Source organism: Petromyzon marinus, chromosome 24 (assembly GCF_048934315.1).
Source record: "Petromyzon marinus isolate PM22_M1 ecotype Great Lakes invasive population chromosome 24, UKy_Petmar_22M1.pri1.0, whole genome shotgun sequence".
Lineage (NCBI taxonomy): Eukaryota > Metazoa > Chordata > Hyperoartia > Petromyzontiformes > Petromyzontidae > Petromyzon > Petromyzon marinus.
In genome coordinates this window covers 18,991,185-19,018,377 of record NC_133690.1, presented here as the reverse complement: position 1 = coordinate 19,018,377, position 27,193 = coordinate 18,991,185, and the positions used below count along the sequence as shown (strand labels likewise).

General features: G+C 52.2%; 1 protein-coding gene across 1 annotated transcript in view; it reads right to left on the bottom strand.

Moving 5' to 3' along the window:
• Positions 1-9,359, bottom strand: part of LOC116945450 (mucin-2-like) — a 41,380-nt gene extending 32,021 nt beyond the window's left edge. Inside the window, exons 1-9 of the mRNA XM_076069281.1 lie at positions 9,248-9,359; positions 7,908-8,239; positions 7,682-7,782; positions 7,095-7,213; positions 6,909-6,986; positions 6,471-6,747; positions 3,064-3,178; positions 2,790-2,877; positions 76-188 (exon numbers count right to left, since the gene is read on the bottom strand). Of these exons, the coding sequence (XP_075925396.1) occupies positions 76-188; positions 2,790-2,877; positions 3,064-3,178; positions 6,471-6,747; positions 6,909-6,986; positions 7,095-7,213; positions 7,682-7,782; positions 7,908-8,239; positions 9,248-9,359 (1,335 nt within the window). The remainder of the gene's footprint in view (positions 1-75; positions 189-2,789; positions 2,878-3,063; positions 3,179-6,470; positions 6,748-6,908; positions 6,987-7,094; positions 7,214-7,681; positions 7,783-7,907; positions 8,240-9,247) is intronic.
• Positions 9,360-27,193: the final 17,834 nt, after the last annotated feature.

Genomic DNA, 27,193 nt, shown 5'->3' with positions numbered 1-27,193 from the left:
ATAAGAGCGAGGGCTCGGAGGTCGAGGCACCGCTCCGGGGTGGGGGGGGGGGTGCGCCAGCTGAGCGCGACTCACGTGTCTGGAGCAGTTGAGCGCGGGGGGTCCCGGAGGCGCCGTCTCCTCGGTGCAAACCGCACTGCCGTCCGCGAGCTTCTGCGCCTTCACGAAGTCCGCGACCGTGCGCATGTCTGGGACACGGGGAGCGAGGGGAAGGCGTCAGTCGGGGGACTGGATGGGAGCACGGGGCAGGGGACAGAAGATGTGAGAATGGGGGACACGGGACACGAGGCATTGGCCACGGGACATGAGGCATTGGACACGGGACACGAGGCATTGGCCACGGGACATGAGGCATTGGACACGAGACACGAGGCATTGGACACGGGCGCATCCTCCCGGAACACGGTGACGCAAGTTTGGGACGCGCGACACGCAAGACAAGGAACGCGACACACGGACACACGACACTCCGTATGAGGCGAAGGACATGGGACACGGGACACTCACCGTGGGACATTGTGCACGGGACATGGGACACGGGACACCGACCGTGGGACACGGTATAAGTGACACACGTCCATCGTCGCGACCAAAGTTGCGACGCTGCGCCCATTGTCCGAGTCGCCTCGCGTTTATCGACAGAGCGAAGCAAACTCGCGCGTAGTCTGAGCATCGTAAGCGAATCGCAAACCGCCAGGACTCAACGTTGGCGCTCCACGGGGAACTCGGGCCCGCTTGTCCACGCCGCCGTTCGTGATTAAATCGCGGCCTCTTATGGCGCGCGCCAGCAACTGAACTCCACGCGGTCGTGCAGAGCCATTGCCCCGCGTCACTGTGAGCTTCTGTGCCGCGTGGTTAGAGACTTCGACGGGCGCGGTGTGGTTAGCGATATTCATACCGGACGAGAGTTGTGTTCTTGTAAAGATATGAGCTGTGCTGTGTTCAGACGACATGTAATCAGTACAATGTATCTCAGCTAGTTGTCAATCCACTGCTGGTTGAATGCCTCTCCCCACACCTTCATATCGGTCATGGAATTGGGAATTTTTGTTGCGATATGTCGCCACGCCGGCCAGTAGGGGTTTGTGTCAAGGGGATCGCGGGAGGACCGGTTCCGATGTCAACCACCATGGCCGATCGCTGTGGCCTCAGTTTTGGGTCGCCGGTTCATCGCGCACTGCGCCACCCAATCAACGTCATCACTCGCGTCCTGGTGATGCATCTTCGGATCCCCTTCTTCTAAGGACTCCGAGGTCAAGGCTCTGCTCCTGGGCTGACCGGGCTGTTGCCAGTGCAGCTTCCAAGCTTTGTAACAACGCTTTACCTTGGCTAATGAGACGATCAGAGTCGTGAATATAGATTCAGTCTGTCTTGAAGACTCTAAACTGGCCTCTTACCCCCTAGTCCTGGCCCTGTGCCCTGCAGGTTCCGTCTCTTTCCTGATTTCCGTACACGGGGTGCATTGCGATGTACGGATGACACTCGCCACTTTACAAATGTAAATGATTGTTATTGATGTCCGCGATAAAATAAGTAAGCAGACAATCCGCCCACTCCTTCCCACGTGCGTCACTCCACGTGAACGGTGAAGGCACCGGCTTGGTCGAGAGGCGTCGCCACTCCGCGGTGTAACGGAGGAGGGGGGGGGCAAAGTCATCACCGACAATGTGCACATGACTCCCCGTCTCCCCGGAGACTACTTTTGGGTTGTTTTATGAGCGGGCATGACCCCGACCATCGTGCGTTACTCATCGAATTTATAGTCATCGGCGCTCCATAACATAGCTTACAACACGGTGACACAGAATGGAACGATCTAGATGGCAGGGGCGTGCTGCAAGGATTGAGAAATGAGTGAGGGTACTTAGGGATCACGAAAGGGCTGTAGGCGAAGGACGGGAAGGAGTGGAGGGGCGAGGGGAATGTCGGATCAATGCTTCATTCGCACGACTGACGTTGCTGTGGAAAGCAACACCACTCGATCCACGCTGAGGTGGTTGAGCCAGGAATGTGCGAGTCATTGACTGCGAATCGCCACCACGAGACGTGGGGGGAGGGGGGGGGGCGGGGGGTTATTTGGGTTCTTATCGCCTCTTGTTAACAGCTGTTACCAATGATTTTCAATGAGTACTCCAAGGTGATTCGCTATCTATAACAAGTCAGACCTTGCTTACACCACCGAGCCAGCGGTGGTAATTCCACATTTATATTAAAGGGGGCGAAGTCTATCCGTAGAAATAACCGCTGTTAATTCCCCCCCCCCCCCCCCACAAAGTGGTTCCTATTTTATTCAAGCATAGAGGGAGGGATGATGGGCTGAGTCAATGCCCAACCAGGAGTTGAACTCCCACTCATTCTCATTCAGGTTGCCAGCCTCTCGCTCTGCCGTGGAGCCGCCTGCCGCACGATGGGGAGACACACGGCGGAAGGACGACGTCATGCCTCTAGCCAGTGTCACGGGATTGTCAAGATGCTTCTCCAGCAGGGTGCTGCTACACTGAGATGTTTGGCCAATTTTAGTGGACGCTTTGTAAGTGGCAAGATACTGGAGTACCCGCAGACAACCCATCACAACAGCACCCAGTCCGCATGGACGGGGTCATGAACCCGTTTGTGGGCACTGCCATCTCTTGACCACCTCACACCCCAACGGGTTTGGAAGTTTCAAAACAAGCATCTAGGTGATCCACCAACCCTTGCCATGTCTAGATTGACAGGCACGCGCATAACCGCCATGCCTGTGGTTGTGAGAGACTGCCTCGTGGCAGCTGAGTGATCGCGGCGCTCACCGTCTTTGAACTCGGAGTTCACGGGGTCCTGGTTGTAGTCCCCGCACAGGCCACACATGCGCCCCTTGAACTTCTTGTCCACGGAAATCTGTGGGCGCAACACGTGGGGTGAGTTCAGAGACAGCACCTGCCATGCTATGGTGGGTAAAATAGCAGGAGCGGTGTGCTGAGTTTGAGTGAACTATGCGCGTGGTGGTGAATGTGGATGCTGCGTGGGTGCTGTGCGCGCGAGTGAACGGGGGAGCTGAGCGGGCCGAGCGGCGTTGGGAGGCACCGTGAGGGACTGGTCCACGCTGAGACGAAGCTCCATCACGTTGCGCATGCGCACGGTCGTGTAGGCGCCCACGCGCGTCACCTGCGCGCCGGTGTCGCTGAACGGCAGGCGGACCCTGCTCACCCACACGGGAGGGAGCAGACAGCATTGAGCTCAGCACACAGAGATCACCCACGGGTTAACATAGAGCACACAGAGATCACCCACGGGTTAACATAGAACACAGCACACAGAGATCACCCACGGGTTAACATAGAACACAGCACACAGAGATCACCCACGGATTAACAATGAGCACAGCACACAGAGATCACCCACGGGTTAACATAGAACACAGCACACAGAGATCACCCACGGGTTAACATAGAACACAGCACACAGAGATCACCCACGGATTAACAATGAGCACAGCACACAGAGATCACCCACGGGTTAACATTGAACACAGCACGCAGAGATCACCCAAGGATTAACATAGAGCACATCACACAGAGATCACCCACGGGTTAACATTGAACACATCACACAGAGATCACCCACGGGTTAACATTGAACACAGCACGCAGAGATCACCCATGGGTTAACATAGAGCACAGCACACAGAGATCACCCACGGGTTAACATAGAACACAGCACGCAGAGATCACCCACGGGTTAACATAGAACACATCACATAGAGATCACCCACGGGTTAACATTGAACACAGCACACAGAGATCACCCACGGGTTAACATTGAACACATCACACAGAGATCACCCACGGGTTAACATTGAACACAGCACGCAGAGATCACCCACGGGTTAACATAGAGCACAGTACACATAGATCACCCACGGGTTAACAAAGAGCACAGCACGCAGAGATCACCCACGGGTTAACATTGAGCACAGCACACAGAGATCACCCACGGGTTAACATTGAGCACAGCACACAGAGATCACCCACGGGTTAACATACAGCACAGCGCACAGATCACCCACGGGTTAACATTGAACACAGCACACAGAGATCACCCACGGGTTAACATTGAACACAGCACACAGAGATCACCCACCGGTTAACATTGAACACATCACACAGAGATCACCCACGGGTTAACATTGAACACAGTACGCAGAGATCACCCACGGGTTAACATAGAGCACAGTACACATAGATCACCCACGGGTTAACATAGAGCACAGCACGCAGAGATCACCCCCGGGTTAACATTGAGCACAGCACACAGAGATCACCCACGGGTTAACATTGAGCACAGTACACATAGATCACCCACGGGTTAACATTGAGCACAGTACACATAGATCACCCACGGGTTAACATAGAGCACAGCACGCAGAGATCACCCCCGGGTTAACATTGAGCACAGCACACAGAGATCACCCACGGGTTAACATTGAGCACAGCACACAGAGATCACCCACGGGTTAACATACAGCACAGCACACAGATCACCCACGGGTTAACATTGAACACAGCACACAGAGATCACCCACGGGTTAACATAGAACACAGCACGCAGAGATCACCCACGGGTTAACATTGAACAGCACACAGAGATCACCCACGGGTTAACATAGAGCACAGCACACAGAGATCACCCACGGGTTAACATTGAACACAGCACACAGAGATCACCCACGGGTTAACATTGAACACAGCACACAGAGATCACCCACGGGTTAAAATTGAACACATCACACAGAGATCACCCACGGGTTAACATTGAACACAGCACACAGAGATCACCCACGGGTTAACATTGAACACAGCACACAGAGATCACCCACGGGTTAACATTGAACACATCACACAGAGATCACCCACGGGTTAACATAGAGCACAGCACGCAGAGATCACCCCCGGGTTAACATTGAGCACAGCACACAGAGATCACCCACGGGTTAACATTGAGCACAGTACACATAGATCACCCACGGGTTAACATTGAGCACAGTACACATAGATCACCCACGGGTTAACATAGAGCACAGCACGCAGAGATCACCCCCGGGTTAACATTGAGCACAGCACACAGAGATCACCCACGGGTTAACATTGAGCACAGCACACAGAGATCACCCACGGGTTAACATACGGCACAGCACACAGATCACCCACGGGTTAACATTGAACACAGCACACAGAGATCACCCACGGGTTAACATAGAACACAGCACGCAGAGATCACCCACGGGTTAACATTGAACAGCACACAGAGATCACCCACGGGTTACCATAGAGCACAGCACACAGAGATCACCCACGGGTTAACATTGAACACAGCACACAGAGATCACCCACGGGTTAACATTGAACACAGCACACAGAGATCACCCACGGGTTAAAATTGAACACATCACACAGAGATCACCCACGGGTTAACATTGAACACAGCACACAGAGATCACCCACGGGTTAACATAGAACACAGCACACAGAGATCACCCACGGGTTAACATTGAACACAGCACACAGAGATCACCCACGGGTTAACATTGAACACAGCACACAGAGATCACCCACGGGTTAACATTGAACACAGCACACAGAGATTACCCACGGGTTAACATTGAACACAGCACACAGAGATCACCCACGGGTTAACATTGAACACATCACACAGAGATCACCCACGGGTTAACATTGAACACAGCACACAGAGATCACCCACGGGTTAACATTGAACACAGCACACAGAGATCACCCACGGGTTAACATTGAACACAGCACACAGAGATCACCCACGGGTTAACATTGAACACAGCACACAGAGATTACCCACGGGTTAACATTGAACACATCACACAGAGATCACCCACGGGTTAACATTGAACACAGCACACAGAGATCACCCACGGGTTAAAATTGAACACAGCACACAGAGATCACCCACGGGTTAACATTGAACACATCACACAGAGATCACCCACGGGTTAACATTGAACACAGCACCCGGCACGTGTGATCACACCGGAGGGAAGAGGCGGCACGAGTTTACGTGGAGCACGATGAACGCGGTCCTCAACGTTCCGACACAAGAGGCCACGCCAGAGGAGGCGCACCCCACGGACATATATTTATAATCGCGTCGCACACCACATCAAAAGCACACAGATCGTGTCCCACGCGGGGAGGCCACGGGTGCACCAACAGGTGCGCAGGGGCGCTGAAGTACGCCCCGGTATTGATCAGCTGCACTCAGGTGTGCTTCTTGTGTGTTCTCATGTCTCACGTGTGTTTAAACAGCGTGCTCAGTAGCACTTAGATGCGTTCAGGGACGTTTAAGTTCATTCAGGTGCGCTCACACGGGTCCGGGTACACTCAGCTACGCTCGAAGCGTCGAGGCTGGGGTGCGTTCAGGCGAGGCGTGTTCACGCGTGCTCGGGTGCGGCGTCCGCGTACCTCTCCCCGCGCGCGGTCACGTTCCCGTCGCGGGAGACGGAGATCGCGAGGCCGTCGAGCTGCGCGCTCACGGAGCTGATCCGCCCCGCGCTGCGCCGCACCTCCACGCTGAAGCTGGAGGCGCCGTCCCCGCACTCACGCGCCGCCACGTAGGGGCACGCGCCCGCCGCGCTCAGCAAAAAGCCATCGAAGGTGCGCACGTGGCCCAGGCCCCACGCGCTGCACGTGCCGTCACGGTGCATGGGCGGCGGCGGCGCCGGCGGCGGCGTCTGGGACTCTGCACATGAGATTCATCATCATCAGCATCATCAGCATCATCAGTGTCAACGTCATCGTAGCTCCTATGTATATTGAACTTCGTACGCACTTTATGTAGCCAACCGTCCTAATCGGAGGTGCGGATCGTCATCATCGCACGTCGTCATCACCATCACGCACCTGTGCCGTTGTCCGCGTTGTCGAAGATGGTCTGACTCGTCTCCTGGCTCAAGAAGAAGTTGCCCATCACGCCCGTGCCTACATGCACACGACCCTCATCATCATCATCGCAAGCACGCGAGGCTACCTGAGTGATGGGATGTGGGAGCAGTTGTCAATGTGGGGGTCAGGGTCGGGGTCACGCACCGCTGCAGATGCCGCCCATGACCGCGTGGGCGTCTTGCGCGCTGATCTGGAGTGGGTAGAGGTGCGCGAACGTGGGGAGCGAGGCGAGGGCCTGCAGCTCTTCCTCGTCCACAAGGGGCCTGGGGAGCAGGGGGAGAAGGGGGAGAAGGGGGAGCAGGGAGCAGGGGGAGCATGGGGGAGCAGGGGGAGCATGTGGGGAGCAGGGATATTAACGCGTCGTCCAACTCACAAACAAGGGCGATACAGGAGAGAGCGATAAAGGTTAGCGGAGACACAGGTGAGAGTGATGAGAGAGGAGAGGAAATGGAGAGACAAGGAAATAGAGAGAATGGGAGAGACAGGGGAAGGCAGTGAAGAGAGAATAGATAGGAGACAGCGAGACACAATGAAGAGACAGATGAGAAAGTAGACCACGGATAGACAAGGGTCGCCAGCAGGGAGAGACAGGGGAAATCAGAATCTTTATCAGAATCAGATCATAATATTTATCGAGACTGGAGAAATCCGATGAGCTATGACGCTATTTTAACAGATGTCCAGGAGGGGCGAGAACCCCAGGAGAGATGGGAGTCGAGAGGGCCGCTCACCCGATGCCCACGGTGACGATGAGCACCTGGGCCTGGCTCGCCAGCTCAGAGATTCCGCTCACGCTCTCGTCCGCCGGTCCGGTCGTCATCAGCATCAGCACCTGGAGACACGCGGGGAGATCTTACGGGGCACGAGACGACCCGGGCGTGCGCCCCTGTGTGCCGTGGCGCCCCCGCGCTCCCCTGTGCCCCCCCCCCCTTCCTCCCCCGCGCTCCCCGCACTCACCTTGGTGCGATGGACCCCGTCGTCCGGCCCGGGAGGAAACCCTGCCTGCAGGATGAAGTCGAGGGCGCCGCCCGTGTTGCGACCGCCCCGCGCCACCTCCAGGAGGCCCAGCACGTAGCCCGCGCTGGCGGCGGAGGCGGCGTCCCCCAGCCGCAGCAGGGGCTGCGCGTCGCGGTCGAAGCGCCACAGCCCCACGCGGGACAGGTTCCCCGCGGGGGCAAGCCACTCGAGCGCGGCTCCCGCGAATGTCTTCATGGCCTCCAGGGTCACGGTGCCCGTCTCGCGGTTCGCCTCCAGCACCAGGTTCAGGTCGAGAGCGGCGCGCGTGCATGCTGGGGGGAGGGGGGCGGGTCGCGGAGACGGTGATGAACACGTGGCATGGAGGAACCACACAATGCGCGGTGTTCACGCGCGCGTGCACGGACGCAGGGTGTCAACAGGAGCGCGCGGAATGAAGAGCGCCATCCACTCTGCCAGGTCCCTGTCCCGGTGGCACTAAAATAAATCATTACAGCAATGTCATTTTGCGTACAAATAAAAACTTTTACCGAGTTTCATGACTCTTTTTTCCATGAGGGCCCTGCTACTGCCACATTGGGATATTTGGATAATTCCATGAACGAATGAGAGAGGGGTGTGGGTGGTGACACTCAAAGCACCTATGGATTTAAATAACTAAAACATTTTCGCTGCCAGCTCCTGGCCACCTCTCAGCTCGATCCTACAACACTTGACGTTCTCAATCCGTCTCCGATTCAAGTACGAGCCACAGACTGAACGCTGCGCGAGCTTCCCGGACGGGTGGTGCTCACGGGGACGGAGCGAGCCGGCTCCCTCCTGGGCCGGGTCACAACGATCGCGCGCAACCCACCAACGTCCTCGTTATTTGAATGGCTGGACATTGGCAAGGGCCTGCCACCAGATCAGCCGGCATGCGCCTCATCCCGTCCCGCGGTGGTGCACAAGCAGATCAACAACAACAACAATGATCTCAACGCGTTTCTTTGGAGGCAGTGTTCGAGACGGCACCGAGCGCCCCAGCGGTCGCGATGCCTCCCGGGTGTGAGGCCAATGAGGCAACGCGCGTTGGTCGCATAGCTGGGATGATGACCGCGCAGGTGTGACAATGGTCACACAGGTGTGATTATGAACACGCATTTGTGATATTGATTATACAGGTGTGATATTGGCCATACAGATGTGACGATGATCACACAGGTGTAACGATGCTCACACAGGTGTGACGATGATCACACGGGTGTGATATCGATGACGCAGGTGTGATGTGGGTCATCCAGGTGACCGAACAGGTGCACTCGCAGTCTCTGTTTGCCTCTCACCTGCACTCCCTGAGCCCCGCACGGCCGGCATCATCATCAGCAGCAGCAGCGTGATCGTCAGAGCCATCTGAAGGAGCGGGGCCCGCTTGGGGCCACGGTCCCTGAGCGCCATGAGATGGGGCTACAGATCTAAACAGGGGCGACCTGGGGGGAGAGGTTTTTATTCAGTTCTAGCGGTGGTCATGAAGGTAGGAGAGGTGCGCGGTTTGAGAAGGGAGGACAAAGGAGTTGGAGGGGGAAGGGCGGGTGACAGGTAGCGGTGCTGAAGAGAAGGATGGAGGAGGAGGAGGGGGAGGAGGGGTCGGCATGCAGAATTGATGGGTGGATGAAAGCGGTAGAAGGGGTCATGCTGATTGATGATGATGGGGAATCAGGTGAACGGGGAGTGGGTCATGAGGATGTTGGGAAGATATGGTGGGAGACAGGTGACGATAATCGGGGGGGGAGGGCGTGGTGATAATAATGATCGGGGAACGGGTATGGAAGGGGGTGATGATAATGGTGTAGGGGTGATCAGGATGGTTGTGAGATAGAGTGCGGGGTGGTGGTGATGGTGGTGATAGTGGTGATGGGGGTGGTGGTGATGGTGGTGATAGTGGTGATGTGAGTGGTGATGTTGGTGGTGGTGATGGTGGTGATGTTGGTGGTGGTGATGGTGGTGATGTTGGTGGTGGTGATGGTGGGTCGGACTGTGTGGACGTGGCTTCGATCCAAGAGGTGGTCTCCTTCCCCGCGTGCTTCCCTTTGAGCTCCGCGACTCTGCGCCGTCAATAATGCCCCGTGCCCCCCCGCGCCCCCCCCCCCCTCCACTGGCCTGCCCCATTGCAGCATCTCCAGCAATGCGTGCCGGTGACCCCTAATCAGTGATACGGGAACACGGGGACACGGATACATACAGTTAGGGAAAAAAGTATTTGATCCCCTGATGATTTTGTACGTTTGCCCACTGACAAAGAAATGGTCAGTCTATAATTTTAATGGTAGGTTTATTTGAACAGTGAGAGACAGAATAACAACAACAAAATCCAGAAAAACGCATGTCAAAAATATTATAAATTGATTTGCATTTTAATGAGGGAAATAAGTATTTGACCCCCTCTCAATCAGAAAGATTTCTGGCTCCCAGGTGTCTTTTATACAGATGTAGTGGAGTACGAATGAGCGTTGTGGAAACAGCGTGATTACATGATCACACAGACAGTACGGGTTATCTTGGGTCAGCCTGTAGTGAAGGCGAATACAGCGCAGGTTATGTTAGGGCAATTAAGCTGGGGTGGCCGTGGACGGCTGTGATTGGTTGGTGCTGTTGCCGGGGCTGGAGAGGCGTCTGGAAGTCTGGCGAGAAACAGGTGCGATGGTCACGCGGAGCGCTGTTGGGACGCGTGTTAATTAATTGGGGGTGTAATGAGAGCGGGTATAAGAACGGGAGTCGGAGTCAACAGAGGGGAGTTGAGTTGCAGAGAGTTGAGCTTAGAGATGGGTTGAATGGTGAAGAGCTTGGAGAGAGGTTGAAGAGCGGAGAGCTTGGAGATGGGTTGACGTTGGAGAGCTTAGGGAAGACAGAGTTTGAGAGACAGATTTTGGAAGACAGAGTTTGAGAGACAGAGTTGGAGTTGGGAGCTGGACGAGGCAAGACGTGGAGTTTGGAGGAGAGTTTGGAGACAGAGTGGGAAACAGAGTTTGGAGCGGAGCTGAAGAAGAGAATAGCCAGCAGTGGAGTGAGCATAGCGATAGCGGAGCTGAAGAAGAGAATAGCCAGCAGTCGAGTGAGCATAGCGATAGCGGAGCTGAAGAAGAGAAGTAGTTAGCAGTGGAGAGAGAGCGTAGCGATAGCGGAGCTGGAGACGAGAATAGCCAGTAGTGGAGAGAGCGTAGTGATAGCGGAGCTGAAGACGCTGTGTGCGAAGTCGCTGTGTGCGGAGTTGCTGAGTGCGGAGTTGCTGAGTGCGGAGTCGCTGAGTGCGGAGTCGCTGAGTGCGGAGCAAGCGAAGTAATCGTGGGGAGTGGAGAGACAAAGGTCTCGCGCCGCCGGGAAACGCCGACGATGGAGCCGCACCTCCCGCGGCGCTGCAGGCGGGGCAGCAGGACGCACTTCACGCCGCTGCTTCGCCGCCATCGAGAGAGAGAGCGCCGGAGCTGGAGGAGAGAGAATGCCGCCGCCGCTAATGTGGGTGCCGGGGCGGGAAAATTGTGCGCATCGTGCGCGCGCGACCGCCATTGTGGCGGCCGGTCGGGACGTGGTTCCCACCAAAACGCCGTCCCGCCATTCTCAACGCCTGTGGAGGAAGATGTTCAGCCGTCTTGGTGGCATCCTGTCGCAAGAGGATGCCGTGCTTCGAGTTCCTCACAGCCTCTCAGGCGAGTCGTGACACAACGCACCTGGCCCTAAACACACACCTCAGCCATCTTGCGTGCGCCGGGTTGTTGTTTTTGCGTGTGGGTTTTTGTTGCTCGCTGGGCTGCCGAACGGGGTTTCTGGCTGTGTGAATGTAGAATGAATGCAATGTCTGTGCTCGTGTGTGTGGCTACGGCATCGGGAGTGTTATCTGATGGGGTTGTTAATACTCTTTGGTTCTATTCGGTAAAGTCAGGTAGGTAAAAAATAAAACAACAAAAATCACGACGTTTTGGCCACAACACAAGTGACCTTCATCAGGTGAAGGGACCATTTTGTTACGAGGACAGCGTTGGAATCAAGAAAGTCAAGCCAGGTCGCGTCCTTTAAGCTGTGTGGGAGGAAACCAAACGCTTTGACAAAGGAATTAGCATGAAGTGTGATCGAACACTTAAAGTGCTGATAGAACACTTAAACACGGGGGGGGGAGGGGAATTTGACAATGCAAGCGTTGTGTTGAAGGGAAATAAGCTGCTGTGAAAGTTTGGAATATCACTACTGGATAAATATACTGTACCATTGAAATTAGTTTAATGTTTGGTATGATTTAGAACATCTTTCCAATGATTGCTTAATTTGAAACCATCTTCTCGGTTGAAATTGTGTCTATGTTTGTAAATCTGAATTGCCTCGTGGACAAATCTCTGATGATAACCTGTGGGTTTGCAAAGGACCTGGGTATCGGAGAAAACTATATCGTGATCACCCACAGCGTTGTAACAGTGATCAGCTACGGCAGAAGAATTCGTTCTGCCGTGTTTCAAATATGATTTGTGCTCGCGAATTCGGTCAGAGACATGTCGCTTCGTCTCCCCTTTACCGAATAGAACCAAAGAGTATGGATCCTTGCAGTCACGAAACCTTCAAATCTAGAAGGGGTTGTTAATGATTAATTCGTGTGTGTCGAGTGTCCCGAGGCCCTTTAAATATCCTGTAGGTTGCCATGTTAATGATTCGCGATTGTTATTGTATATGCTGTATGGAGCTTAGCTTGTGATTGGTTATGTGTGACTGTGAGAAACTTTGATCGTTGTTGTTGCCAAGATATAGACTGTATCGGACTGTATATGCTGTGTGTACTGTATTACCTCATTCGGCGATTCGTAGGATTGTGTATAGTGATGTGCTCTCAACTCGGTTGGTACAGCTGTGTGCTGCAATGCGAATATCTGACATAATGGTACTGATGCGGGATGTGAAGTGTATTGTGGTGACCGTTGGGTATTTGAGATCGTCGCAAATTGTACGTGCTTGTTCGACATTGGAGATGGTGACATGCTGCCATTGATTTGGTATTGTGCTGGCTGTCAAATCTCTTGGGGCACAGATCCTGACCAGGATGGCCCAGTAAGTGTTGAGTGTCTAAAACGAGAGTGCGGTCCCGTCATGCGATGGATGATGGTTTGACCTGACGACCCAGAGGTTGAGGCCCTCCATGGTGCGTCTGAAGCTATACGATGGAGCTATAGGCTCGCCCTGGTGGCCCGGAGTTCGAGACACTCCGAGGTGCGTTGAAACAGTGGGCTGGAGTTGTATCCCTCAGTTGTCAGGGTGCATGTTGTGCAGTGAGGTAACGATGTGTCTTCTCAACTCGGTTGGGGTAGCCGATTGTGGCAACGCGAGTCTTGGAGAAACACTGGTTTAAAATTCCCCCGCTAGGACCGATTCGTGCGACGAACGCCGGCGACACGCAGAGGCGTCGGAGGGTGTGAAATGCGCTGTCTGTCATAATTCCCAGAGGAGTATGCTGGGATGGGAGTGCGGAGAGAACCGCGGAGATATGCGGGTGCGCGGGGATTGCAGCATTGCCGTCCAAGCATGCGGCCGTCATTGTGTGTGTGCATGGGTAATTGTGTGATTATGGGTTGATTGTAGAATTTGTATTTTGGTTCCTTCCACCGGGTGGAATTGATCATCTCCATTTCCCTGGGTCAGGTGACTGCTCTGTCCGACGAGCCGAGGCGAGTGTTCGTCGAGTGATGCCTCAGGAGGGTTGTTTTCTCTCGTCACAGGATTCCTGCACCTGCCGCCCTTGGAGTCGCCGGTTGTGCTGGCTGGATGTGGACTTGAAGGGGGGAGTGGAGCGCGTGCTCGCCTCCCCTGGGGGCTCGGCCACGCGAACTCGTTGAAGACTGGCCGCTGGAACTTGCTCCCGATGAAGAACTTTCTATTGACTTTTACGCCTCGTACGGCTGTTGTACATATGTTTCTGTGATGCGTTGGTGTTGTTATGTTGTTGTCCATTGTTATGTCCAAGGTACTCCACTACCCAGAGGTCGAAGTGTCGTCGTAGCCGGGACGGCTAGATTTTTTATTCACGGGGGGGGGGGGGGGGGTGATGTAGTGGAGTACGAAGGTGCGTTGTGGAAACAGCGTGATTACATGATCAGACAGACAGTTCGGGTTATCTTGGGTCAGCCTGCAGTGAAGGCGAATACAGCGCAGGTTATGTTAGGGCAATTAAGCTGGGGTAGCCGTGGACGGCTGTGATTGGTTGGTGCTGTTGCCGGGGCTGGAGAGGCGTCTGGAAGTCTGGCGAGAAACAGGTGCGACGGTCACGCGGAGCACCGTTGGGACGCGGGTTAATTAATTGGAGGTGTAATGAGAACGGGTATAAGAGCGGGAGTCGGAGTCAACAGAGGAGAGTTGAGTTGAAGGGAGTTGAGCTTGGAGTTGGGTTGAATGGTGAAGAGCTTGGAGAGAGGTTGAAGAGCAGAGAGCTTGGAGATGGGTTGACGTTGGAGAGCTTAGGGAAGACAGAGTTTGAGAGACAGAGTTTGGAAGACAGAGTTTGAGAGACAGAGTTGGAGTTGGGAGCTGGACGAGGCAAGACGTGGAGTTTGGAGGAGAGTTTGGAGACAGAGTGGGAAACAGAATTTGGAGCAGAGCTGAAGAGAATATCCAGCAGTGGAGTGAGCATAGCGATAGCGGAGCTGAAGAGAATAGCCAGCAGTGGAGTGAGTATAGCGATAGCGGAGCTGAAGAAGAGAAGTAGTTAGTGGAGAGAGAGCGTAGCGATAGCGGAGCTGGAGACTAGAATAGCCAGTAGTGGAGAGAGCGTAGCAATAGCGGAGCTGAAGACGCTGTGTGCGAAGTCGCTGTGTGCGAAGACGCTGAGTGCGGAGTTGCTGAGTGCGGAGTTGCTGAGTGCGGAGTTGCTGAGTGTGGAGTCGCTGAGTGCGGAGTCGCTGAGTGCGGAGCAAGCGAAGTAATCGTGGGGAGTGGAGAGACAAAGGTGGCGAGCGAGTCGAGTGAAGCACGGCGAGCGAGCCGTGGCGACCTGGATATTGTGGAATGTGGAGGACATGCTGAGAGTTGTAAATAAAGCGGTGTTCGAAGAAAGACAGAAGTTGTCCGAGTGAAATCGAACACTACACAGGTAACGAGCTGAAATTAGGAGCACACGCTTAAAGGGAGTGCTCCTAATGTCAGCTTGTTACCTGTATTAAAGACACCTGTCCACAGAAGCAATCAATCAGTCAGATTCCAAACTCTCCACCATGGCCAAGACCAAAGAGCTCTCCAAGGATATCAGGGACAAGATTGTAGACCTACACAAGGCTGGAATGGGCTACAAGACCATTGCCAAGCAGCTTAGTGAGAAGTTGACAACAGTTGGTGCGATTATTCGCAAATGGAAGAAACACAAAAGAACTGTCAATCTCCCTTGGCCTGGGGCTCCATGCAAGATCTCACCTCGTGGAGTTGCAATGATCATGAGAACGGTGAGAAATCAGCCCAGAACTACACGGGAGGATCTTGTCAATGATCTCAAGGCAGCTGGGACCATAGTCACCAAGAAAACAATTGGTAACACACTACGCCGTGAAGGACTGAAATCCTGCAGCGCCCGCAAGGTCCCCCTGCTCAAGAAAGCACATATACATGCCCGTCTGAAGTTTGCCAATGAACATCTGAATGATTCTGAGGACAACTGGGTGAAAGTGTTGTGGTCAGATGAGACCAAAATGGAGCTCTTTGGCATCAACTCAACTTGCCGTGTTTGGAGGAGGAATTCTGCCTATGACCCCAATAACACCATCCCCACCGTCAAACATGGAGGTGGAAACATGCTTTGGGGGTGTTTTTCTGCTAAGGGGACTGGACAACTTCACCGCATCAAAGGAACGATGGACGAGGCCATGTACCGTCAAATCTTGGATGAGAACCTCCTTCCCTTAGCCAGGGCATTGAAAATGGGTCGTGGATGGGTATTCCAGCATGACAATGACCCAAAACACACGGCCAAGGCAACAAAGGAGTGGCTCAAGAAGAAGCACATTAAGGTCCTGGAGTGGCCTAGCCAGTCTCCAGACCTTAATCCCATAGAAAATCTGTGGAGGGAGCTGAAGGTTCGAGTTGCCAAACGTCAGCCTCGAAACCTTAATGACTTGGAGAAGATCTGCAAAGAGGAGTTGGACAAAATCCCTCCTGAGATGTGTGCAAGCCTGGTGTCCAACTAAAAGAAACGTCTGACCTCTGTCAGTGGGCGAACGTACAAAATCAGCAGGGGATCAAATACTTTTTTCCCTCGCTGTAGGGGTGCCGTGCAGCTGTGGACTATCCGCAAGGCAGCGTCAGGTCACCGACTCGATTTGATATTTACGCAAAAAAAGGTGGTCCAGATCGCCTCTCCCCCCCAACTCCACCCAGTGTCCCCCCGGTTTTGATGGATCTAGCGACCGCGCCCACCCATGGCCGTGAGAAAAGACGCGACTCTGCGTGCGGTTGACGCGGTGAGACTGGCAGCGAGTGAGTGACACCGCGTGATTGATGCCGCGTGAGTCAAACAGCTGAACACGCCGCACGAACCTCCGCGCCTTGATCATCCACCACCTCCTCGCGAACCGTGGGTCGCGCGCCTTCAGTGGAATGGCGCCGGTCTCACGGAACCATCCTCCCCCCCCCACGTCTCCAAGGGTGGGACATGAAAGAAAGCTCGGAGCATTGCGATTTGACGGAACATTGACCTCACCATCGGCCACATAACAGTCAACCACCGCGAACTCTGTGTGAGTCTATGGATGATCTATGTGAGGATATGAGCATGTATGACATTATATGGGTTTGTATGTGAATATATAAAAGCCTCTGCACGGCTCTCCATGCGAATACAGTATGTGAATTTCGATCTGCGTATATTGGTCTCTATGCAAGTCTATGCATCTCTATGTGAACTCCGATAATTCAACGGTGGTCCTGAAACAATCCACCACTCCACATGAACTTGAAGCCATGTCCTGGCTAACTAATGTGTGCACATATAAGCTGCTATTCCTCCAGGCTCCAGTTGTACGCAATAGAGAGAGAAAGAGAGTCGCATCGTTACTGACACCGCAGTATGAACGAGACTGGAACCACGTGACTCACACAGCTTGACTGACACAGCAGAGTGATGGAACATTGACAGGGCCACGGTGCGTTCCCATTGAGGCGTCTCAGACCACCCCGGGCCTCTGAGGGCACCACGAACCAGAGCAGAACTCTCGTCGTAGCGATGTATTTATACGAACAAGGAGAGTGAATTACTTTTTAGACGGGTTTCACATAATTCACTAGAAACATCTGGCCAGGACTCCTCACGGACTGCTCGTGTCCGCCAGCCGAGCGGTGACCAGGGGGAGGGTCGCGCTTGCTTGGGCTGAGGTGAGGGTTGGGGCATCGCCACATGGGTAATATTCCCATGGACGCGCCGTCATAGCCGCACACAACACTGCTTACTTAGGTGCGAGGGCTGTGTACGTGCCAATATGTGTGTGCTGATACGTGTGTTTTTGTTAATGTGTTTGTACTTGTCAATGTGTGTGTGAACGTGTGTGCAGTGTGTGTGTGTACGTATGTATGAACGAACCCGCGTTTGAACCGCGTGTGTGTTAATGCGTGGCTGTGAGTATGTAAGTGGTAGGTTTGTGTGTGTGTATCTGTGTGTATCGTGTGTGTGTATCGTGTGTGTATCGTGTGTGTATTATGTGTATATTGTGTGTGTATCTGTGTGTATCGTGTGTATCGTGTGTGTATTGTGTGTGTATTGTGTGTGTATCGTGTGTGTATCGTGTGTGTGTATTGTGTGTATATTGTGTGTGTATCGTGTGTGTATTGTGTGTGCATTGTGTGTGTATCGTGTGTGTATTATGTGTATATTGTGTGTGTATTGTGTGTATCGTGTGTGTATCGTGTGTGTATCGTGTGTATTGTGTGTATCGTGTGTGTATCGTGTGTGTATCGTGTGTGTATTGTGTGTGTATCGTGTGTGTATCGTGTGTGTGTATTGTGTGTATATTGTGTGTGTATCGTGTGTGTATTGTGTGTGCATTGTGTGTATCGTGTGTGTATTATGTGTATATTGTGGGTGTATTGTGTGTATCGTGTGTGTATCGTGTGTGTATTGTGTGTATCGTGTGTGTATTGTGTGTATCGTGTGTGTATCGTGTGTGTATTGTGTGTGTATTGTGTGTATATTGTGTGTATCGTGTGTGTATCGTGTGTGTATTGTGTGTATCGTGTGTGTATCGTGTGTGTATCGTGTGTATTGTGTCTGTATCGTGTGTGTATCATGTCTGTATCGTGTGTGTATCATGTGTGTATCGTGTGTGTATCGTGTGTGTATTGTGTGTGTATCGTGTGTATCGTGTGTATTTTGTGTGTATCGTGTGTGTATCGGGTGTGTATCGTGTGTGTATCGTGTGTGTATCGTGTGTATTGTGTGTGTATCGTGTGTGTATCGTGTGTGTATCGTGTGTGTATTGTGTGTATCGTGTGTGTATCTGTGTGTATTGTGTGTATTGTGTGTGTATTGTGTGTGTATTGTGTGTAAGTGTGTGTATTGTGTGTAAGTGTGTGTATCGTGTGTGTATCGTGTGTGTATTGTGTCTGTATTGTGTGTAAGTGTGCGTATCGTGTGTGTATTGTGTGTGTATTTGTGTGTATCGTGTGTGTATTGTGTGTGTATCGTGTGTGTAAGTGTGAGTGTGTATTGGGGAGCGGTAGTGTAGCGGTTAGCGCGATGCGCTAGGAACCCGGCGACCCGGGTTCGATTCCCGCTCACAGCCAACACCAGTGACGATTATCTGAACCGGTCTTGGGCCTCGCCTAGATCGACTCAGCCTCAAATGAGTTCATGGTGGGATGTGTAAACATCGCCACTCGGGCGACAATGACGGCCGGACGTGATATTGGCTTTGTCTTTGTGCGGGGGTTGGGGGAGTGACACCCTCCCCTCGCCTCCCACCGCCGGTTCCCATGTCAAGGTTGGCTTTGACGCGGTTATCACTGAGGCGGAGTTTGTCTTTACACATTGTAGTGTTTACCTCGGGTCGATAAGGGCGCGATTAGGAATGAATTCGCGCAAACAGAGGCGCGCACGTCAGCAATTACCGCATTCGCACGCGTACATTCACACCCAAAAACAAAGTTCGCTCGTACAGCATTTAAACTGCCGGGGCAAGTGCCGACGAGGAGGTGGGTGGCCAACACCAGCCCGGCTGTCATCTACTCATTTAAGGCTGAGTAAACCTAGGGGAGGTTCAGGACCGGTCTCAGAAATTAGGTTTGAGCGGGAATCGAATTCGGGTCGCCGGGTTTGTAGTGCGCTAACCACTGCGCCACCGCTCCCCACACACGCATACACACGCAGACTTACACACATCCACATAGATTCTCATGTACAGAGGGGAGCGCTCTTAGCCAACACCTATAAAGACCCGAACGGCACGCGAAGAGTGGTGTGGCTATGAATCGGTATAACTCTCGCAAGGGATTCGTCAGTGGCCTCATAGCCGCCGTTGCTGCCATGTGCCTGGGTGGATGCGGGTACAGGAGAAGCCCTCGCTGAGCACCGTGGCGACGCTTTGTGCTCTGCCGAAGGGCGACCATAAACCGGCTGTAACTCTCTCTTCTGTTAATGACGATACACCCATAAACAGCGTAAAATATACCGTGGTATTGTCCAACTAGGACACGTATCCAACAGAGGGAGGGCCATTGCCTCTAAACATCCGGCAGATCATCAGCATTGCTTTGGGCAAGCCGGACTCTGCTGGTGAGACGGACGGGATGTGTCACAATTGGCGTCTTGTTTCTCACGGGGAACGCCAGATGTGGGACCTGGGTAGCTGAGAATGAAAATGATGCTTAAAATTGTTGATTCGCTCTAGTTTTCAAGCTATGCTCCTGGGTCAGTAGATACGACCCTTGACTTGAGAATGGCTGAGGATAAGTGAGTTATAAAGGGAAGGGATTTCAATTTAAACCACAAATTACTAAAATATATATTTGACTGGATCTATGAATAAATCTATGACTGGGTTTGGACAGTATTTGCTTTATGAGCAAAACAATGAATGATGCAATCTGAACCTGGTATTGCATCATACATGATGTGAACTGCATCATGTTATTCCGAGAAGTCATGGATGATGCAATCATAACTAGGCTTGCATCCCTCTGCTGAACAATTGCCCTATATCAGCTCTAGAAATCATACAGTGTCGTGCTCTCTTATTTGTCAGTATTTGATTTTGCAAAGGGACACATTTCTCGATTTAAAGCTTTCGTGACTGCAATGATTCATCTTCTTTGGTTCTTTCGGTAAAGTCACGTAGAATGATAATAAAATAATAAATTGATAAAATAAAATAACACAATAATAGTCTCACGACGTTTCGGCCACAACACAAGCGGCCTTCATCAGGTGAAGGGGGGCGAGACTGTCTGGTAGGACAGCGCTGGAGTGAAAGAGCCACGTTCAGATACGGCCTTCAAGCTGTGTGAGAGGAACAAAGCGCCCTCAAATTTCAGCACCACGGATAGCTACGGGCCCCGTTCAGACGGACGAGTTCGTCCATGGTCGGAACAGAGGAGGGGGAGAGAGACAGCTGCGAGGCCCTAGTATGCTCCATATTGTAAAGCTATACCATTAACCGTGGTGTGAGAGGTATTAAGAGGCAATGCTGGCGAAAGAGCTGCGGTCTGAAGGTCATCGTAAAAATACAATTAATTAAGAACAGAAATGATTTAAAACATCTTTCCAGTGGTTACTAAGCCTGAATCCATCTTCTCGGTTGAAATTGTCTCTGTGCTTGTATATGTGAATGGCCTCATGAACGAATCTCTCATGGTAGCCGGTTGGTTTGCAAAGAACCTCCGTCTTGGAGAAGTCAATGTCATGTGAGCCCACTGAATTATAACAGTGATCTGCCACGGCAGAGGAGTTCGTCCTACCGTGTTTCAAGTCTGCTTTGTGTTCGCGGATGCGGTCCGAGATATGTCTTTTGGTTTCTCCAATGTAGCTACTACCACAGAGGCACTTTAGTTTGTAAACGCCCGGGTACTGTATGTCTGGAACAGCATCTTTTACAGATGGAACTAAATCACGGATTTTATGTACTGTGTTGAATCGGACCTGGATCTTGTGTTTGTTCAGGATTTTGGAGATCGTTTTAGTGACCCCTGCAATGTAGGGTAATGTGATGGTTTTGAGTGGCTCCACAAGAGGATCCTTCTTCATGACTGGAGTGATGGCTTTGCGGATTGTGTAGTTGGAGTAGCCATTAGCCCTGAGAGCCTGGTGTACGTGCTTGAGTTCACTGGTAATGTGTTCCTGGTCGGAAATGCATTGGGCTCTATGGTATAGAGTCTTGATGAGGGAGTTCTTCTGGGATGGATGGTGGTGGGAATCCGGTTTCAAGTAAGCATCTGTATGGGTAGCTTTCCTGTAGACAGAGTGGCTCATTGAACCATCATGTCTTCTTTTAATTAAGACATCCAAAAAGGGTAGTTTGCCATCTTTTTCGACCTCCATGGTAAATCTGATGGCTGGGTGTATGGAATTGATGTGGTCGCGGAATTGGTCTAGAACAGGCTGGCCATGTGGCCAGATGACAAAGGTGTCATCAAGGTACCTCTTCCATAAGGTCGGGCGTAGAGTGGCAGTCTGGATGGCGTCAGTTTCAAATTTTTCCATGAATACGTTGGCTACAACCGGAGATAGGGGGGAGCCCATTGGGGTGCCCTCAGTTTGTTTGTAGAAAGTTCCATTCCAGGTCAAGTAAGTGTTGGTTAAGCAATGTCTCACCAGGGGGAGTACATCAGTATGCAGTCCTTGATGAACCTTGTCTTACTTCACCTGGAATGGAACTTTCTACAAACAAACTGAGGGCACCCCAATGGGCTCCCCCCTATCTCCGGTTGTAGCCAACGTATTCATGGAAAAATTTGAAACTGACGCCATCCAGACTGCCACTCTACGCCCGACCTTATGGAAGAGGTACATTGATGACACCTTTGTCATCTGGCCACATGGCCAGCCTGCTCTAGACCAATTCCGCGACCACATCAATTCCATACACCCAGCCATCAGATTTACCATGGAGGTCGAAAAAGATGGCAAACTACCCTTTTTGGATGTCTTAATTAAAAGAAGACATGATGGTTCAATGAGCCACTCTGTCTACAGGAAAGCTACCCATACAGATGCTTACTTGAAACCGGATTCCCACCACCATCCATCCCAGAAGAACTCCCTCATCAAGACTCTATACCATAGAGCCCAATGCATTTCCGACCAGGAACACATTACCAGTGAACTCAAGCACGTACACCAGGCTCTCAGGGCTAATGGCTACTCCGACTACACAATCCGCAAAGCCATCACTCCAGTCATGAAGAAGGATCCTCTTGTGGAGCCACTCAAAACCATCACCTTACCCTACATTGCAGGGGTCACTAAAAATATCTCCAAAATCCTGAACAAACACAAGATCCAGGTCCGATTCAACACAGTACATAAAATCCGTGATTTAGTTCCATCTGTAAAAGATGCTGTTCCAGACATACAGTACCCGGGCGTTTACAAACTAAAGTGCCTCTGTGGTAGTAGCTACATTGGAGAAACCAAAAGACATATCTCGGACCGCATCCGCGAACACAAAGCAAACTTGAAACACGGTAGGACGAACTCCTCTGCCGTGGCAGATCACTGTTATAATTCAGTGGGCTCACATGACATTGACTTCTCCAAGACGGAGGTTCTTTGCAAACCAACTGGCTACCATGAGAGATTCGTTCATGAGGCCATTCACATATACAAGCACAAAGACAATTTCAACCGAGAAGATGGATTCAGGCTTAGTAACCACTGGAAAGATGTTTTAAATCATTTCTGTTCTTAATTAATTGTATTTTTACGATGACCTTCAGACCGCAGCTCTTTCGCCAGCATTGCCTCTTAATACCTCTCACACCACGGTTAATGGTATAGTTTTACAATATGGAGCATACTAGGGCCTCCCAGCTGTCTCTCTCCCCCTCCTCTGTTCCGACCATGGACGAATTCGTCCGTCTGAACGGGGCCCGTAGCTATCCGTGGTGCTGAAATTTGAGGGCGCTGTGTTCCTCTCACACAGCTTAAAGGCCGTATCTGAACGTGGCTCTTTCACTCCAGCGCTGTCCTACCAGACAGTCTCGCCCCCCTTCACCTGATGAAGGCCGCTTGTGTTGTGGCCGAAACGTCGTGAGACTATTATTGTGTTATTTTATTTTATCAATTTATTATTTTATTATCATTCTACGTGACTTTACCGAAAGAACCAAAGAAGAGGACACATTTCTGTTAGCCAAAGTGAACAGAGATGCCTCGTACTTGTGTGAACAAAGCAGATAACTTCTGCTATGTTTGTGGTGAAGTGACGTTTGCATCACAAAAACGCAGTATAATCACTATGGTTAAGAAAGCCTATCACCTTTATTTTGGTTGCAAAATTGGAGATCAGGACAAGATGTAGGCCCCAAACATATGTTGCAACACTTGTGCAACAAATCTTCGTCAGTGGTTGAACAGGAAAAGGAAATCTATGCCTTTTGCAGTGCCAATGGTTTGGAGAGAGCCAACAGATCATATCAGCGATTATCACTTCTGCATGGCACCTCCAGTTGGGAAAGGTGTGTCAAAGAAGACAAAGTGGACTGCACTATCCAAACATTCCATCAGCTATACGCCCAGTACCCCACGGAGAAGGACTGCCGGTTACTGATGCACCATAATAATTCTCACTTGAGTCAGACGAGGAAGAGGATGAAACTTCTGGTCCTAAACCATCAAGGTCACATGACCCAGATTTTCTCCCATCCTCCTCCTCTGAACCACACCTCATAACACAAGCTGAACTGAAAGACCTTGTCAGGGATTTGGAACTACCCAAGAGTAAGGCAGAGCTGTTGGGCTCCAGACTGCAGCAGTGGAATCTCCTGGCAGGTGATGTTAGGATTTCCATGTTCCGTGACTGTCAAAAGGATCTTGTCCCATTCTTCTTCATTGAAGGTGAACTTGTAGCCTGCAACAACATAAATTCCAGTTGGTCATGCAGTCCATATGAAGGAAACCTATAACATAAAACAATTGTTGAGGTGCTTAAACTATGACCAACATCAGTGGCAGCTTTGTGGCGATTTGAAGGTTGTTTCTCTCTTGCTTTGTCTGCAGACTGCATACACAAAGTACTGCTGTTTGCTCTGCGAATGGGATAGTCGTGCGAGTCGACGCTAGATGGACACGACTGGACGATGCTTCATGACTCCTGCAGAGCCAACCCCGGCTCAACCCTATAGCCTTAAAAGACTGTCGGGGCAAGCGGTGTGAACTGGCACCTATGAAGGTGTGCAGTGGAGTGCAGTGGTGGCACGGGGTCACAGTGGACACCACGGGTTATAGTAGACTGGGTCAGGGTGGACACTGGGTCAGGGGGGACACCACGGGTTATAGTAGACTGGGTCAAGGTGGACACTGGGTCAGGGGGGACACGACGGGTCGTAGTGGATACTGGCTCGCGATGTGCACCACCATTCCGTGTCAGCGACTTGTCTTCGTCATCCTGGGTCCCGCCGCGAGAATGCCGAGTGGGGCCCTTCGTGTGGCCCCGCGGGACGCGCATTCAGCGCCCCCTAGAGACAGCTCCGCTGCATAGGATCTGTTGACTCGGAAGGGACCCATAGGATTACAAAGGATCAATAGATTCGTATCGGACCCATAGGACTAGATAGGATCTACAGACTTGTATCAGACCCAAACTCGTGCAGTGGGGCACTGCCTTTGCGTGGCCTCAGTTTTGGACCGGAACCCCGGACCAGTCAGCTCTCGATGACCAGCTTGGTGAAGTATGACCATATGACCGACAAGGCCTTCATCGAGCAGTGTATTGACAAGGGGCTGTCCAGGCCACACGTCGCCACCGAGTGAATGGACACACGCGCCGCATGGGGCAGGGGGGACAGGATATGGGAACCCGAACATCCCCCCCCACCACCTCCTTCAACTCCCCCCCCCACTCTACACACCCCCCACCCCCATGCCCCCCCCCCCACTCTACACCCCCCCCACCCCCATGCTCCCCCCACACCCCCGGGGACCCCCCCAGCTGCCGCGTGCCCCCCTGGAGCCGCCCGGGAGCGCGCGGCTCCCTCTCGCCAAATAAAGCGGCGCGCTCCGCGCATTCCTCGCCTCTTGTTCGCAACGGGGGAGCAGCTGTCAACTGGGTACACGGGTATACGGGTACATAGATACACGGGTACACGGGTACATAGATACACGGGTACACGGGTACATAGATACACGGGTACACGGGTACATAGATACACGGGTACACGGGTACATAGATACACGGGTACATAGATACACGGGTACACGGATACACGGGTACACGGGTACACGGGTACACTGATACATGGGTACACGGGTACACGGGTACACTGATACATGGGTACACGGGTACACGGGTACACTGATACACGGGTACACGGGTACACTGATACATGGGTACACGGGTACACGGGTACACGGATACACGGGTACATTGATACACGGGTACACGGGTACACGGGTACACGGATACACGGGTACACGGGTACACTGATACACGGGTACACGGGTACACGGATACACGGGTACACGGGTACATGGGTACACAGGTACACGGGTACATGGATACACGGGTACACGGATACACGGGTACACGGATACACGGATACACGGGTACACGGATACATAGATACACGGGTACACGGGTACATGGGTACACGGATACATGGGTACACTGATACATGGGTACACGGATACATGGGTACACGGATACACGGATACACGGGTACACGGGTACACCGGTACACGGATACACGGGTACACGGATACACGGGTACACGGGTACACTGATACACGGGTACACGGATACATAGATACACGGGTACACGGGTACACGGGTACATGGGTACACTGATACATGGGTACACGGATACATGGGTACACGGATACACGGGTACACGGATACACGGGTACACGGGTACACGGATACATGGGTACACTGATACATGGGTACACGGATACATGGGTACATGGGTACACTGATACATGGGTACACGGATACATGGGTACACGGGTACACGGATACACGGGTACACGGGTACACGGATACACCGATACACGGGTACACGGATACATAGATACACGGGTACACGGGTACATGGGTACACGGATACATGGGTACACTGATACATGGGTACACGGATACACGGGTACACCGATACATGGGTACACTGATACATGGGTACACGGGTACACGTGTACACGGGTACATGGGTACACGGATACACGGGTACACGGGTACACTGAGACATGGGTACACGGGTACATGGGTACACGGATACACGGGTACACTGATACATGGGTACACGGGTACATGGGTACATGGATACATGGGTACACGGATACATGGGTACACGGGTACACTGATACATGGGTACACGGGTACATGGGTACACGGATACATGGGTACACTGATACATGGGTACACGGGTACATGGGTACACGGATACATGGGTACACGGATACATGGGTACACGGGTACACTGATACACCGGTACACTGATACATGGGCACGCGAGTACACGACTGAGCACATGGGTACACGGGTACATGGGTACATGGATACATGGGTACACGGATACATGGGTACACGGGTACACTGATACATGGGTACACGGGTACATGGGTACACGGATACACGGGTACACTGATACATGGGTACACGGGTACATGGGTACACGGATACATGGGTACACGGATACATGGGTACACGGGTACACTGATACACCGGTACACTGATACATGGGCACGCGAGTACACGACTGAGCACATGGGTATACGGGTACACGGGTACACGAGTACAATCAATGTCTATACACATCGCGTGCACGCGAGTACACACCGCCCGCGCACATGTGTGCATGCAAGTACACGGCGTGTGTACACACCAAGTACACCTGTGCACCACAAAGCATGGGTGCATACATTATTCCGTTGACTTGCGCACACATACACACGTGAGCTTACACAAGTGGTGTAAGTGTGATGCTGGGAAATGTGAATATATATATTGTTGCGTAATTATACAAACAAAATGTTTTCAGTTGTACAATAGTAAAATCTCGTTCTTATTCTTAGAGACCATGTTTTTCATATTTAACCACATGCACACACACATGCATAGCGTCACAGACTGCTGGGG